Here is a 15,175-nt window from a genome sequence, read left to right as displayed (position 1 = left end):
TATTTCAACAAGACCCACATGCTGGTTTCACCATGTAGCTTTATGAGTGGTATTATCCATACGTTAACCGCGCGAGACTGTGATCGTGACTCTTAGCGTTCGGGCATGGTTGTGCGGGGCCATCTGATAGGTACTAGTGGGTCCCGGTCTTTAGCGCCGCGATGGGTGGACTTCCAAGGTTCTCCAGGGCTTAGCCTTCTCCAGGCAGCGCTGACTGTGGCCCGGTCCGCCTTGGGGTCTGTGTTGGCTTCTGTATTTAGCATATATTTAAACCCCAAGCTGTCCGTCTTCGCGGACGCAGGTCATTCATCCACCACATTTCAGTCTTTCAAGATGGCTCTTATATGAGCATGGATAATCAGATGGATTTACACGCACAATCTCCATCGACTCCGACTATCACCATATCGCCATCTCCCGATGAAACCTCTGGGGGTGGCTCAACATCTCATAGAGGCTCCAAAACCAGGCCTAGTAAGCTTCAATATCCCCCTCGATATGACCGTAGATACATCGAGCTAACCAGTATGTCCTTGGTGCAGTTACCCCCCGAGACTATGCCAACTCCGTCCGCGCATACTCCTTATTAAGCACGGGGTCTGGTCAGAATCATGTCGCATTGGGCCAATTTCTCACAGATACGCCACCGACGAGCATCAATATTGACTCCAGCCCGGAAAGACGACATGAATCTATTACACTTTATAGTTTCGAGGAGACGCCCCACGTCCAACCCCAAAAACATGCCTCTCCAGACGAGGAGAAACTTCATACACCAGATGCTAGGAGGGTCCAACATTTCCAAGATGCTACACTCTTTTATCACTACCGTCTCTCATCCCCGAATAGATATCGGAGCTGCATGGTCTTTCTTCGAGGCTACATGACGGCGGATTGGTTGAACAGCATCGGCGCCAAGTACAGGGTGGACCCGGAATATTTCTGTCGACATCTTGATTTCAGACCTCCATGTGAAAACTCCAACAATTTCTCAATACCAGCTCTTCCCTCGTCTTCTTGGCATTTGATACAGCTCCCAATTCTCACGATCGGGGTCAAAGACAGCGCGAAGGGGTCCATAGACTTCGATGCCATAGAAACCCTTCGTAAGAAGGGCAGAGAAGCTTTATCAGACCACCATCACCGCATTACGCGTCTATCCTCATCAGGTATGACTATAGGCGACTCGATGGTCCGAGACTATCTCCTGTTTGACAACACACACTTCGCCATCGAACAAAGAATTTCTATCTGTATGCAGCAGACGGGGCCAACGTTCCAATGTAATTTCCCCATTCCACTGTGCTTGAAACCCCGTGACGAAATACTGATGATCATTATTTTGGTAGTATTTGTATGGATAGACAGCGGGAAAGAATTTCCCAAAGATTCCACCATGCCTGGGGCCCCAGGAGCGGAAACACGTCTTCTTCCGGTGATTCGACATATGCCCATGGTTGCCCTCAAAAGTCATCTATTCGCCGACTTTTCGAATGACGACAGACCAGGAGATCCACGCCAGTCACAAAGCGCATCACTTCTACATGTTGATTACGGTCGCTCACTGCGACCATCACTCATGGCCACGGATGCCTTTTATGCTCTCAATGAGATATTTTCTTTCGCGGCCTCGTCCGAAATGCACTTTCTCAACCTCATCGATACCAAGTTGGACCAGTATACCGAATCTACCGAAAATGAGTTCGGGAGCTTGCCAAGCCTGAAATATACCAAAGAAATCCTCTACCGTCACATTCAAAAGACCCAGCAAACCCTCGACAGTATCCGCAACGCGAAACATCACAAGTGGCCCAAGGCCGGCACGAAAGGACGCGGCAAAACGAAAATTGCGGCGGATGCAATCGAACAGGATTTTATCCACCTTCTCGGACGAGCGGAAATGATGCATAAGCGTTGCAATGAAGCGATTGTCGTTTTGATGAGTAGCGTCTCAATTTCCGAATCGAAGAAGGCTATCGGTCAAGCTTCCCGGGTAACTCGACTAACCTTTTTAGCTTTCTTGTTTGTGCCTTTATCGTTCACTACTTCTTTCTTTGGAATGAACGTTACAGAGCTAGCCAACAATCGCCTTTCGATTTTTTGGTGGGCGGTGGTATCCATTCCTTTGTCAATTCTGACTATTTTATTGTTCTATTGGGATGTCACTTGGCTTTTCAAGACAGGTCGGAAAAGATTGAAGCAGTCGCGAGACTAATATCATGCTTGCCGCTCAAACCCTCTTGTTTATATGTACTTTCCCCCTTTGTATATCATATGTTATTACCAAATTGAACTTCACTGGCCAAACACAAGCTTTCCATCATTAACCTGTTGTCAACGTGCTAGACTTCCTGTTGGAAGATTTTTGGGCAAATCTATAGATGCTGGCTGCGTCCCCCTCCAACAAAACTCCTTCTCTTGCCCTTAGAACATTGTCTTCCCTGTTTTGACCACAGTTGGCCGGCCAGCGCTTTTTAGAATGTTATGAATAGTTTCCATGAGCATCAAGTCGGTGCCTCGAGAATCTCTTAGCCTCGCAATTCGTTTGACAACCAGAGCGGACACATACCTGGAGGGGACATGATTGCAACTGCGAAAGGCAAAGTTTCGGTAATTTCAGTGATCCTCGATTCGTAAGGGATTTCGTTGACTGTTTTACATTTCAGTAACTTGCACTCAAGTTGAGAGCTTTAAAGGCTGTCACTTACTTGGTATTGCGAGCACAGGAGCTTTCAAAACGGGGGCCAGGGCTAGAGCGTTGATGCCGCCTTGGGGAGGTCGTTTGAAACTAACATCTAGCATGAGCATTGGAAATCACGCATCGTTGATTAAGCCAAGGACCCACTTCGGTATCTCATCGCGATACCTGGGAGACATATTCTCCAACGGAAGCACCACGAATGCATTGGCGCGGTCTCCTGTTAGAACTTTGTTCCTCATCCAACGAACATAAATTTCGATCTTATTGAAGCCATCGTCTCGTTTCATTTTGGAGACCTTTTGACCCTCCTCCCTGTTTCGCGTATTAGCTTGAAATAGCATAGATCGAACTTGAAGACAGCAGGGCTTTCGTACCATAACTTATGGGTTGGAAGACTTATGTGTGGTGCATGATGGAATTCCCTGCGGTATCTGTCGAGGAAGTCATCACAATTGTGGTAGCCATCGTATGCCAGTGCCGCAGTTGCCTAGCTAGAATAAGTTACTAGTAATTATCCAGAGCGAAGAACAAATATATTACCTGTCCCATAAATTCTGTCAGGGAAAGACCACTGGCTTCATGAGGGGGTTCGGTTTTCCAGATATCGTCAAAACTGACTTCACAGTACTGCAGCCCAAGATGCGATTCCATATCTTTCACAAATTTTAGCGCTAGATCACATTGATCGGAATCAATGATGCTCCAGAAGTCTTTTGGCCAGATGATGGCTGAGATGGGCTACAGAAAGGTTAACAATGTTCGATATGATCTTCAAGATCGACAACCTTTGGTTCCTCGACAAGCGCTTCTGTATGTAACCATGCGGCGGCAAACTCCCTACATTTTGCCAGGTCACGACCAAGAAATCCAGGGATATCCCAAGACCTGAATATATTAGAAGCTTGACCGTAAATAGATTTAAATGCAGGACCTCACTCAACACAAGGCTCAACACCGCGTGTCGAGACTGAATCAATACTGGGACGAAGACCAAAGCAACCACACCACAGAGCGGGCCGCGTTATGCTTCCCCATGCTTTTTATTTGTCAGTATCCTCTTTGAGTCTTCAGAAGGGGGCAAGAGATGAAGGGCCGTGGGCGCTAACTGTCAGTTCCTATTGCAATATCAAGCCAGTTGTAGGCAGAGATCGCGGAGGCACTTCCTGAACTACTGCCACCCGGTGACTGATAGTGATCTGCACGGTCATTCCATGGCGCCTGGTAGTCGATATACTCGACTGGCTCTTCCCAATTTGCGAATGAAGTCATTTTTGCCTTGCCAAGGATAACAACACCAAGATCCATCAGCCGTTGAATACAATCCGCTGTCTGTGGCTGTGGTGGATAAGTATCATAAAACCCTCTATTACCTAGTGATGTTTTGATCCCTTGCATATGAATATTGTCTTTAACAACTACCCGCCATCCCGCGATGGTTGAATTGGCGCTGTTTTGTTGTGATCTCAGCCGCGAAGGTAAAGCAATGCTGAGCGATTGGCTATCACTGCTGTATAATTGGAGTGGTTTAGAAACCCTATGGAGTATGAGTATTACTCTCACAATGTGGAAGAATTCACAGACTAACCCCGGCTGGGGCCGCAACGTAACCATACATGTGCGGTTGACATCATCAACAAGTCTCCAAACGTCTCGAAGCTGGTTTTTCAGAAGCACGTAGGGGCCAGGTAGTACTTCTCTATCAGTGTCAGCTGAGGACACATATTTGATCCACTTGTTGCCGAAATTCGAAAGGTACATGCGAGCCTGATCCGTGATTTTTGCCTCATCCTCGCGGATTCCATAAAACATAACTCCGGCGAGGAAGGCTTCATGAAACACATCGTCGGTGCTCTTGCAACTCTCCACAATCTCGCGAACCCATTCCTCTGTTATAATTGCTTTTGCTGACCCCGAAATAGCGAATACGGTGACAAGGCTAATGTTTTGCGAATCAGCCAATTCAATTTCCTTGAGGTATACTTAGATCAGCACGCTCACTGCAAATTTTGATTGCGCGCCATACATTATCTGAAGAGGGTATCATATATCTAAAACCATCTATTGTGAATATTGTCTCACTCGAGCCTAGACATTCCTTGGGCTGGGACATGGTAGCAATTGCTTTGGTGAACGGCCAGAACTTCACTACCACAAAAACAGAATTATTGGTAGAACAAACGGCTTTCCGGAGCTCAGGTGTCTAGGGTTGTTGGATTTGTATCTCAATAATCTTTCGAGGTGCGGGGTAGTGTGAAATGTGAAATTCGGCCGACTGGGGGCGAAGCAAGGCAGACTACAAGCAAGGCAGCGTGCTGCGGTGTTTCTAACGGCCCTAATTGGCCTGGACTAATAGACCCGCCATTTATGATTTCTCGAGACAGAATTGGGCAAAATATGCCATTCGACCGAAAAGCGCGCAGGCACAGGTTTGGCTCTGAACGTTGGTGTTTTTGCCTCGACACCATTCTGGCATTAAACCTGAGCTATAGTAAGTCTTGGCGGCACCCACCGAACTACTGGCCTTGCTTGACAGACAACTCAAAATTTGAATAAGGATCATCTCTATACCGCAAATGGGATGATAATAGCGCTAGCCTTCTCACGCAGTGGACACATGATCCAAAACGCACCCAAACTTGTAGTCTATAAGAACAGTATATAAACCCATTCTCAATATCGCCAAGCACATACGACCATAGGGTGTGGAGAACAGGGCTTCCCGTCCGCTCAGCCGTACTTAAGCCACACGCCGGCAGGTTAGTAGTATGGTGGGTGACCACATGCGAATCCCTGCTGTTGTATGTCCGTGTTCACCCATTTCTTTTTGATTCGTTGGGCAAGTGCCCTTGCCGCCCTACCACTTCGGCCCCTTCAGTCTTTCACCTGAACGCCCTGAACCGCTGACATGGCCCCTCGGCTAAACCTGCCATGCTTCGTGCCATTGCAACATCACTCCAACCCTCGTCTTGGGGGCCATGAACAACATAGCTTGCTGACGCTGTACACACTGACACGTTGCGGCCATCACCACTGTTTGTTCTGGTCTTGGTTACCTTCTCTCGAGTGACGCTGTGAAAATTTTGCCAACGACGAGGCGTGGAAGTGAATAGGACGAGTTGAGGAAAATGGCAATGCTTAAAACAGTTCCCTGCTACGGGACGAACCTGGTGATCTTCTGTCGCAGCTCCATTGTGTGAGGACATTGTAACCGCTTGTGTTTAGCGCAAAGTTTTTTTGCTTCGACGAATAGAATTACTAGCCCACTTAATACTGGTCGCAACCTACTTATTCTACTATCGCGTAATTAGACAGTCGTTACAGACGCCCACTGAACTAATTAACTACTGGCGGGCGGCTTTGTGCGGCCAGTAGTCAGGTGGCTGCCGCCCAGGGGAGTTTAGGATGAGAGCCGTTCTCGTCGCGCGACCGAGGTAAGAAGGGCGATTACGCTAAAGAATGGGTGAGAATCAGGTAGAATAGAATATCATTGGACCACGAGCTCCCATTTGAAACAGTTAGTCTCTTGGCATCTACACGCAGCCCCTCGGTAGAATGACTGACCTGAACCTACGGGGTTATTTTCGAAAGCCAGTTCTGACGCCTCTCCTTTCCACTACAAAGCTTTCAAACAAACAACAGCACTACGGCGGTGTAGAGATTGAGAAGCAGGCAATATAAGAGTTCCTTTCGGTCTATTCCTCACAAGAATCACAAAGAGGTAGGCATGGCAGACCCCGCGAACTACGTCGTGGGCTGGATTTGTGCCATAGCCACCGAATTTGTTTCTGCACAAGTGTTTCTTGATGAAGAGCACGAAGGGCCTATTTTGGTGTCGCCAAATGATACAAACCACTATAAGTTAGGGAAAATTAGTGAACATAATATCGTTATCGCCGTCTTGCCGGATGGAAAATATGGAACAGCTTCCGCGGCCAGCGTCGCGACGAACATACTAAATAGCTTTCCCAACGTCAGAATAGGTCTGATAGTCGGCATCGGCGGAGGTGTACCAAGTGAGAAGCATACAGTTCGTCTTTTATTCTTACTATTATTCTAAAGTTAAATACTGTAGATCGGAAATTAGTTATATCGAAGAAACCAAGCTAGATTTAGTTAAGTAATATAGAGGTTTAGGGATGTCTAACAGAGGTAGGATATCACTGTCATAAATTAAATACATAATTAAAGAAGGTCTGTTAATTCATTCTCACAGATGAAGAGACACCGCTCCTAAGAATATTAAATATCTTGCACAGGATGTATAACAGGCATACTAATGAGTGTCTTGTTAGTATACCTCCCAGAAGTAGGTGGGCTGCTTCCTAGGAACAGTTATACCATATCCTGGGAGCTGTATTGCTCCTAGGAGTATGTCCTTATAATTCTAGGAGCCTGTAATTCTATAATAAGTAGACGATCTCCTTTGGTGATGACGATAGCAATACTTAAGCATTTTTTTTGGAACATATTTAAGTAAGGCATTGTGTAATAGTTACTAAGTTGCCAGGCTAGAGACCTGTGACTAGGCAATAAATCAGACGGGTAACGAAGGGTTGATAGGTCGTCGATACATAGACTGATTCTTGAAGAGACCAAGAATCCTGAATGATTGTGGGATCTTAAATACACTAGGGTTCGGGTGGAGGTCGATATGCAGGCGGCTCGAAAGGGATTCGACCGCGGGTCGACGTCGAATACCTTGAGTGCTGTATACTTCCAAATCCCGTGACACATTGGGCTCGAAAATTGGTAGCTCTTAATTCTTTAAATCTGACTATACTGACTATATAAACTATCAAGATGCCTCTATAGAGAAGATAACTGGTGTTGTATTGCCTAAGCCCTTTTTCTATATACAATACCTATTAAGGTTAATATAGAATAAAAGTAAAAAGCTAGATTCAACCTGATATTGAAACAGATATCTAACACCCAGTATAAAGACTCGAGGGAATCTTTACGAGTATATATGCTGAAATGTCAAAAATGTAATATTAGTAGTACGAGGCAATTCTTATGCTGCGAAATTGTTAAAATGTGTTATGTAAGCAAGTAACTGAAAAAGCTGAATTGGAGGAATATAACTAGTAGTTGTTTGAGTATATTAAGATAATTTACTGAAAGCTTATAACCTAGAGTTCAAGAATAGGGAATTAGAGTACCAGCTGGTGAAGGAAAGATAAGAGTGTCCGGACTACCCTGTAGAAAAGTAGAGTTGAACACCTTCTCTATATACTGTAGTTGCTATTCCTCTGTTTATTGATTATGTTCTAAGGATTTCAGATAACTAGTTTTGGGGACTACTGTTGGAGGAATTCTAGGTATGCTTGCTGGCTGGGTGAATGTTCTTACTTTTAACGATACAAGAAAAATACTGAAGGATTGTTTTATACGGGAACTGATATTATGTTTGTAGAGGAGTATACCAGCATATTACTGTATCTAAGCTAGTAAGAAAAGGACCGGTTGGAAAGAGAGCTGATCTGTTACTTCTAGAACTGTAGTAGATAAATTTTCTTGCTAGCCTTGGAAAAGAACTATGAACAATAAAATGTCTAGCTGGCTTTATAAGTAGTTTATTCCTCCTTTCTCCTTATATACTACTAATAACTAAGAAGAATACCCTTAATTGGGCTGGATTTATATCGATAGGTTGCTAAGACTTCTCTGCCTAACTTGTATACTATCTGTACTGCTTTAATTCTAGTAGCCTGGCTGATCTATTGGATTGGACATGATTTGTGGTGGTGGCTATGGAGAAGATGCTATAGTGTCTTTTTTTATCTATTCCAATTGAGAATAAGATACTTTTGATGACAATTTGTCTATATCTATCTATCTATAGGTATGGCCTGTTTAGATATTCTAAAGTACCGATAAGTACTACTACTAGTAGTTATACTTGTAGTAAATATTTTTGGTCTCTACTTTCGAATCTAATCTTAGATGTAAGTATAGAAAAGAGCCGGTTTGTTGGTAGTGATTAACTTTATCCCTCTATGTTCTGGTGTGAGCTTTGGCCTTTCTGTCGATCTACTCTATGTAGACCGATAAATGCTCGTGTGGTTCTATTGCTAGATAGGTCGCATCTATGTGTTTTATTGTATTTTGCACAGCTCGCTACTTGTGAGTATCGCTAGAACAACGACCCTAGTAATCCCGTGCTATGTCGTCCTAATAGTTGTAGGTATCAAACTCCTAGGCCCCTTGCCTGCTATTAATATAGGTGTATACAGCTGATAAAGTGTAGGTAGGATGTGCTCTTATTCTTGTAATTCTAGTAACCTATGCAGCGGTCCGACGGCGCTATATATAGCTTGCGATGAAATGCTACTACTTTCTTGTAACAACGTCAATTAGCATACTCTTTTATTACTTTGTGGAATAATATTTACTATATCGGTGGTATCTGATAGGTACTATATGTCTATAGCTGTCTATTAGCGCTGCTGTATACTTGATGGCTGTATAGGACTAAAAGCTTTAGAAACCTCTCTGAAATGAGGTAATAATAATTTCTATAAGCAATTTCCTCTGGCTTGACATCACAATATCTCTTAACCGAGCGATTTACCCTAGCCAGTACATACAGCTCTGGATATCTCGGACCAGCTTTTGTGCTTTCTTTTAGCTTCCTGTTTTTTATATTGTATTTTGGGAAGACAGACTAATGTAGCGAACAGTTTGCATGGTAGCCAAGTCTTGATTTGGGTTTACATGGAAGCTATATCACGATGTACTGTAATTGCGAAGCAAGAAGCAAGTAGCTGGTTACTGTCCTTGGCCTGTATAGACACCCTCTTAGTTTCTATTGGTTCGGTACAATCCTCTTCGTGGTGGAGGATATTGGGTTTTTCCGAGTGCTATCATATATCGACAAGCTGGTAGAGGCTAGTTGTAAGTGCGAAGTGATGGTGCGAAAACTTGAGGTTATCTGGAAGTGCCGAGTTGGCAGTGATGGTATGTTTCTGTCTTTGATATATATACCGGAGAATCCGGGAACCGCTTTCGTTGACTGAATATCCGCAGGGTATCCACCATGGGAAATTGAATTGGGGCTGTACGCACCGATTCAAACTTATCGAATACAATCCTTTTTGTTGAAGAGAAAAAAGAAAAAAGAACTACAGAGGAGCGCAGGTCAGGTGGATGACCTCAGGGTTGCTGACTGATTCCGGGCTCTACTTGATTCGACGCTGGAAGATTGGTGTGCAGCTGTCGAAGACAAGTGCAACCGGTGCTCTGCTTTTCCTCTGTATTGGAGGAGTCAAGGCTTGTCTGTTCAGATGTTAATCCGATCAGATGTTGTGTGAGCCAAACAGTTAAAAGGCAAGTCGGCAAGAGTCACTCTGGAAGCCTTGGGTCGTTTCCTTGTCGTGCTCAATCTGCACTTTGTACAGCAACTTGCCTCTGGCAGAGCGGTATGAAGACCGTAAGAGACCGTAAAAGACCGTTTTGGCCATTCCCACAGAAAGAACTATCTGCATATTGCACAAGGCCAGATAGGCCGTCATCCACAAAGCATCCCGCTGAGTCGGTCCCCATTTGGGACCTTCAGGTCACATAAAACCACGGGGCGCGTCTTTATCAGTCACTCCCATAAACCACAGGGCTGTCGGCCAGTAGGAGGGTTAGTCACTGTGTGATTCACTGATAAGATGTTGAAGTCTCAATGTGTTATATCCAGTGGTTAAGTTCTCCAGCGCGCTCGTGGAAGGGTCTGTTGGCAAAAGACTGAACGCGTTTCTGCCAAAGGGAGAGCTGCCGTAGTGAGACCGGGGTTTACAACGGATAGATCGATGATCCATTATCCGGGAACATATACTACCATGAGGAACCACACGAATCCTCCAATCCTGAATTCAGTTCCAGTCAATCTTTGTCAAATCTGAGTATTTCGTTCTGTTATTCAGCTGACTATTCATGTCGATCGGGCGCAGTCTGCTTCCTGGATTGACCTGGGCAAGTAGCGGATGATAATAGCAGATATACTAAAAGTAGGGGATCAATGTACGAGGTATTCACAGCCACACAGGTACTACATCCAAATCGCGGTTCCCATCACAGCGCCTGCAAAAACAGAAGGTTTCTTTAGTTGAATCCCGTCAGTAATTCGGAAGAGGCTAAGCCCTTCGCGTTCATCCAACCCCACCCCTCATCCTAAGTTGCTGAAATCAAATTCGGCACTAGCAGTCCACCGTTGGTAACCTAAAAGCAAGCAACACCTCATGATATAGATGTGGTCGCAAGGAAATCAATGCCGTGGCCTGAAATTCCGCCCGAGACCGAGGGCTGGAACGTGAAGCCTCAACCAATCTCCCCGGCAGGTAAACATCTCACATAGAAAAATAAACCAGGGTATACAGTCCGGGGAGGAGAAAAGCATGAATGATCGACAGGGACGCGCACTGCATCAAAAGGAAGAACTAGGAGGGCAGGGAGGTGGGTTGATGTCATGGACAAGTCGGGAAGTTGTTGGCCCTGACCGTGGGGTCACATGCAGTCACGTGCTGCTTACGAAGTATACAAGAGGAAATCGCTGTAACAAATGAACATGATACTACTTGTTTGCACCTACAAGTAGGAGCGTTCGCATGCCAAATGGGGATGTTACTAATCTGTTTGATAATCACTGCAATGGCGCGATGATCATTGAGCTCGACCCGGCCTCATCGAGTTTAGCCAGTCATTCGGCTTCATCGGGAGTATATCATCTTCTTGAAAGATTTCTAGTAACTCCTCAAGATTGTATTCGGCGCCACGGCCCTCCTTTTCCATACCAAGATACCCTGGGGCGTAAGTTTCAACATCTTGGGCAAGATCTTTTGACTTGTGTATCGGACTGTTAGGTCGAGCGTCCTTCTCTTTTTGCAAGATCTCCAATATGGGAGCATCCATGTCGATTCTGTGATGGTCAGCAAACAGCCTTGGTAAATGACGCTCTTGAACTTACTCCACTTTAGAGGCCAAGAACTGCATAGACCGCAGGGAATCTATCTGACCATCGATGGTACAACGCATAGCTAGCTCCCTCATGACAGCTGGCATATTCCAAGGCCTCACCTTTAGCTGGTGAACTGGCTCTCCGTTGACTCCATACTTCACGAGAGAGACAAACCCATTTTGAAGATCATGTTGGTCGATAACGAAAAGATCCCCAATATCGAACACGACCTCTCCAGATCGTGTCATATGGACAAAGCCAAATGCTGGATTCTCAAGATACAGCCATCGTGACGCTGATGCTATATCAGGCAGGTTGGGTGAAATGCTCTCTGCGCAAAATATTTGATGATCAGACTCGTGCATTGCAAAGGGATTCTCCCAAGCAAGATCAAACCGATTCATGAGGATGAGGAGTTTGATCCAACGAGCACGATTGGCCGGATTGTCTGTCCCTACTGGTGACAAACAAAGGATTGCACCATTTGGACAGCATTTTAGTTGATGTGTCACATCGCCAGAATACCATAAATCTGTGATTTCTTGTGGCAAAGCCCGATCATGATATTCCTGTAGGGTATATTGTCAAAACAATCGACCTCAGAGAAAGGAAAACCCATGTGTGAGTGAGGTGTGTTCTACTAACCTCCCGAACAGATTGCGAATAGGAGGCCCATTGGAGCATGAGCTTACGACGTTGACTTGGTGCATACTCGATGCCACCTTCGCCCGTGCCAGCTGCCTGACTTGTGGTCCAATTTTCCTGATTTATTTTAGCCAGTAAGCTTTTCGAAAGATACGGCAGGCTAACCTTGACAAAAAGAAGCCATCCCTTGATTTCCTCTTCTACCTCATGAAACCATTGTTCTTGACCCTGATAGAGGGGTAGATCTGCAGGAACCCCACCGGGCCAGAAATGCACAGTGTCGGAAGACATCCTTGAACTTCCACAACGAGGGACGTGAGGAATATGGAAGGCAGCGATTGCAAGGGGTCGGATCACCCCGTAGAACGGTTCTCGCTTAGTGAAGCAGTGGAGATAATCCTGTGGGTACTACATGGACCCTGTGCCGCGATTCAACCCCCCCCTCCCCCCCCACCCGACCCGACTTTCACTCTAGTGCTCCGTATACGCAGCGTAAAACGAAGTGATGAGCATTTTTCTCTTCGCACTTCCGTCTTTTCCGCGAAGAACCATGTGGGGCTCATAATGTGACGTTGGAATAATCCTCCACTCCCCTCCCCCTGATGGGTAACTAGGTTGAGATACGCGAGACGGGAATAATTTGGCCTTACCGAATCTTTCGATAGCTACTCGTACTGGTACTTGTATGGAGCGCGCCAACCTTGGATAGATATTTTTCTTACGGAAAGAAAAAGAATTCATAGACCGATAAGCAATGCCACATCCCGGCAAGTAAAATTAGAAGGCCGGCCAAGTTCACCCAAGCTTACTTGGCGATGGTATCCACAAGGAAAGTCGAACCCTCAGAGCCTCCCCAAACCTGCCAAGACCCATAGTGTGCATTTCCTTTCAATCTAGGTGGTCGTCTTTTGGGGCGCCTGTGGAGCAGTGGATGTTGCCCCTGCAGTAGCCTTTCCAGCGGAGCTAGGCGACCCGGAAGACTTTGTGCCCGATGTCGATTTCGCAGTGGTCAAGGGAATGCTCGTATTGAAAGGGACCGTCGGAATCGCCGAATTGGGATTCAGGAGGCATACGCGCTGATACTCGGACGTCCAATCCGGGTCATTTGAGTCGCCCACATCGCTCCCAGTGACATTATAATAACTCAGGGCGCTGGTACAGAGAGTATAGTTCGCCCTAAGCTCATCAAATGTGGCATTGTAACTTGCTGTTGTGGTTGTCATTGGCGGGTAAGAGTAAAAGAAATGACTGGAAGAGTTAGTGTCACACATTCAGAAAATCAGGAAATGTCGTACCTAGTTGTCCGGTTCGCAGTCTGAGTAGCACTGAGATTGATGGTGTTTTTAAGAGTTGTATAATGCTTTTTGTTATATCCGGAGTAGGAGGCGAGGTTTCCAACTGGTTGAACACACTGCAAGCTTGTTAGAACTGCTTTAATAACACATAGGCATGAGAATGTATTACTGACGTAGCTGTTGTTCACCCACAATTGCTCGCATGTATTGTTCAGCTGTGGGTTAAGAAAGTAGAAGTCTTTTGCCGATAGATCGAACTTCTCCTCCACATCATCACAATGGTCATCGCTCTGGATCTTATACCAATGCCCACATTTGGTGTTAGAGCTGGTAACAGCGTCGGTCGGAACAAGACTGCTGGAAGCGTCAGTGACTTGTTATTATAATGGATGAAGGGTGAATACCTACGCCTTGGTGGTTGCGGGTGCCAATGGGAAAGAATCGGGGATAGAAAGAGAACCGGGAGGGCTGGCCTGTTAGTAGAATTCCTGAAGCAAAGATCGCATTAGCGACATACCTCACACACAGATCCTTCCCGACGAAGGGTCCAATATTAGAACAGTCAAAGTTGAGGTTAGGATTCCAAGACCGGAATGTAACGGTCGAAATCTTGTGATCCAGAGAGGCAAGAATCGAAGAGCAAGTATCATTCCCTCCAACCCTCAGGGTAGCACACTCAGATGGCAGACACAGGGTCTGATTCACCTGCAGATAGCCACAAGAGGCGCCCAGTGCATTCATATTCTGCAGAGCTGGGGTCGACACGTTGTTCAGACCGGAGATATCCACACATGTTTGGTTCTGCTGAACTCGGTATGTGCGAGTGTCCGGATCGGTCACATTGCAGCGAGCGTTCGAAGTTGGCGCCGTAGTTGATGTTCCTGAAGTAGTCACTGTCGCCGAAGATGATGTCGGTGTAATGGTGTAACTTGCACTGGCTGAGCACTTCGAGATTCGACTCTGTACCATCGAAGGCGATATCATCTTTTGACCCCATTGTGAGTTGGCGAGGGCCGTCAGGTACTTGAGATTACAGTCTGCACAGGCCAAGTTCTTTGAGCCATTGCTTGCGGCACGTTGCAGGACAAGGTTGCAATAGTCTCCGGTCGAAGGATCTTCCAGACAAGTAGTACTCTGCTTCCATTGCATCTTCTGCCCAGCAAGACTGGCCGCTTGTTCTGTGCCCGATATGTTGTATGTGCTTGTGGTACCGCATGATACATCGACGTTCGAGACATAGTCATCCAGGGATTTCTTGCAACTGTCGACACACATCAAATCCAGTGCATTGGAAGACCATGTAGTGGTGCGAGTTACAGCATCACCGAGATCAACATAACAAGTCACATTCTCTTTGAGTGCGGAGATGCAACTATCGGAGGCGGAGACATTGCTAAGTGAGTCGGAGTTGTAAATTTGAAGAGTGTTGTTGGAGTATGCAAGAGCAAGTGACCATGTGGCTGTGAAAAGCAGTGTACATAAAATCATTCCATGAGCCATCTTTGCGATGACCAGAATCATTTCAAAGCTCTATTCTGAATACTCTCGACGCAGTTTAATAAAACATGTTTTTTTTATTAAAGAAATGCT

General features: G+C 45.7%; 4 protein-coding genes across 4 annotated transcripts; 1 reads left to right on the top strand and 3 right to left on the bottom strand.

Moving 5' to 3' along the window:
- Positions 1–883: 883 nt before the first annotated feature.
- On the top strand, positions 884–2,215 carry N7533_007941 (uncharacterized protein; the record flags this gene model as incomplete). The annotated part of the gene is made up of 1 exon (XM_057104591.1): positions 884–2,215. The coding sequence occupies one exon, from the start codon at positions 884–886 to the stop codon at positions 2,213–2,215; it is 1,332 nt and encodes a 443-aa protein (XP_056959548.1).
- Positions 2,216–2,424: 209 nt separating this feature from the next.
- On the bottom strand, positions 2,425–4,811 carry N7533_007940 (uncharacterized protein; the record flags this gene model as incomplete). Its single annotated transcript, XM_057104590.1, has 10 exons — positions 2,425–2,516; positions 2,570–2,650; positions 2,709–2,788; positions 2,846–3,013; positions 3,076–3,188; positions 3,242–3,439; positions 3,543–3,586; positions 3,808–4,235; positions 4,287–4,669; positions 4,725–4,811. 10 exons carry the CDS (start codon positions 4,809–4,811, stop codon positions 2,425–2,427), a joined length of 1,674 nt encoding a protein of 557 aa, XP_056959547.1.
- Positions 4,812–11,350: 6,539 nt separating this feature from the next.
- Positions 11,351–12,581, bottom strand: N7533_007939 (uncharacterized protein; the record flags this gene model as incomplete). Its single annotated transcript, XM_057104589.1, has 4 exons — positions 11,351–11,606; positions 11,655–12,214; positions 12,291–12,407; positions 12,456–12,581. 4 exons carry the CDS (start codon positions 12,579–12,581, stop codon positions 11,351–11,353), a joined length of 1,059 nt encoding a protein of 352 aa, XP_056959546.1.
- A 602-nt stretch (positions 12,582–13,183) lies between these two features.
- Positions 13,184–15,085, bottom strand: N7533_007938 (LysM peptidoglycan-binding domain-containing protein; the record flags this gene model as incomplete). Its single annotated transcript, XM_057104588.1, has 5 exons — positions 13,184–13,538; positions 13,586–13,701; positions 13,759–13,939; positions 13,994–14,053; positions 14,103–15,085. 5 exons carry the CDS (start codon positions 15,083–15,085, stop codon positions 13,184–13,186), a joined length of 1,695 nt encoding a protein of 564 aa, XP_056959545.1.
- Positions 15,086–15,175: the final 90 nt, after the last annotated feature.

The sequence above is a fragment of the Penicillium manginii genome (assembly GCF_028828005.1).
Source record: "Penicillium manginii strain IBT 31320 chromosome Unknown utg000005l:1.0-5665137.0:1.0-5668048.0, whole genome shotgun sequence".
Taxonomy (NCBI): Eukaryota; Fungi; Ascomycota; class Eurotiomycetes; order Eurotiales; family Aspergillaceae; genus Penicillium; species Penicillium manginii.
Note: the sequence above shows the minus strand (reverse complement) of the source record. Positions and strands in the feature narration are given on the sequence as shown.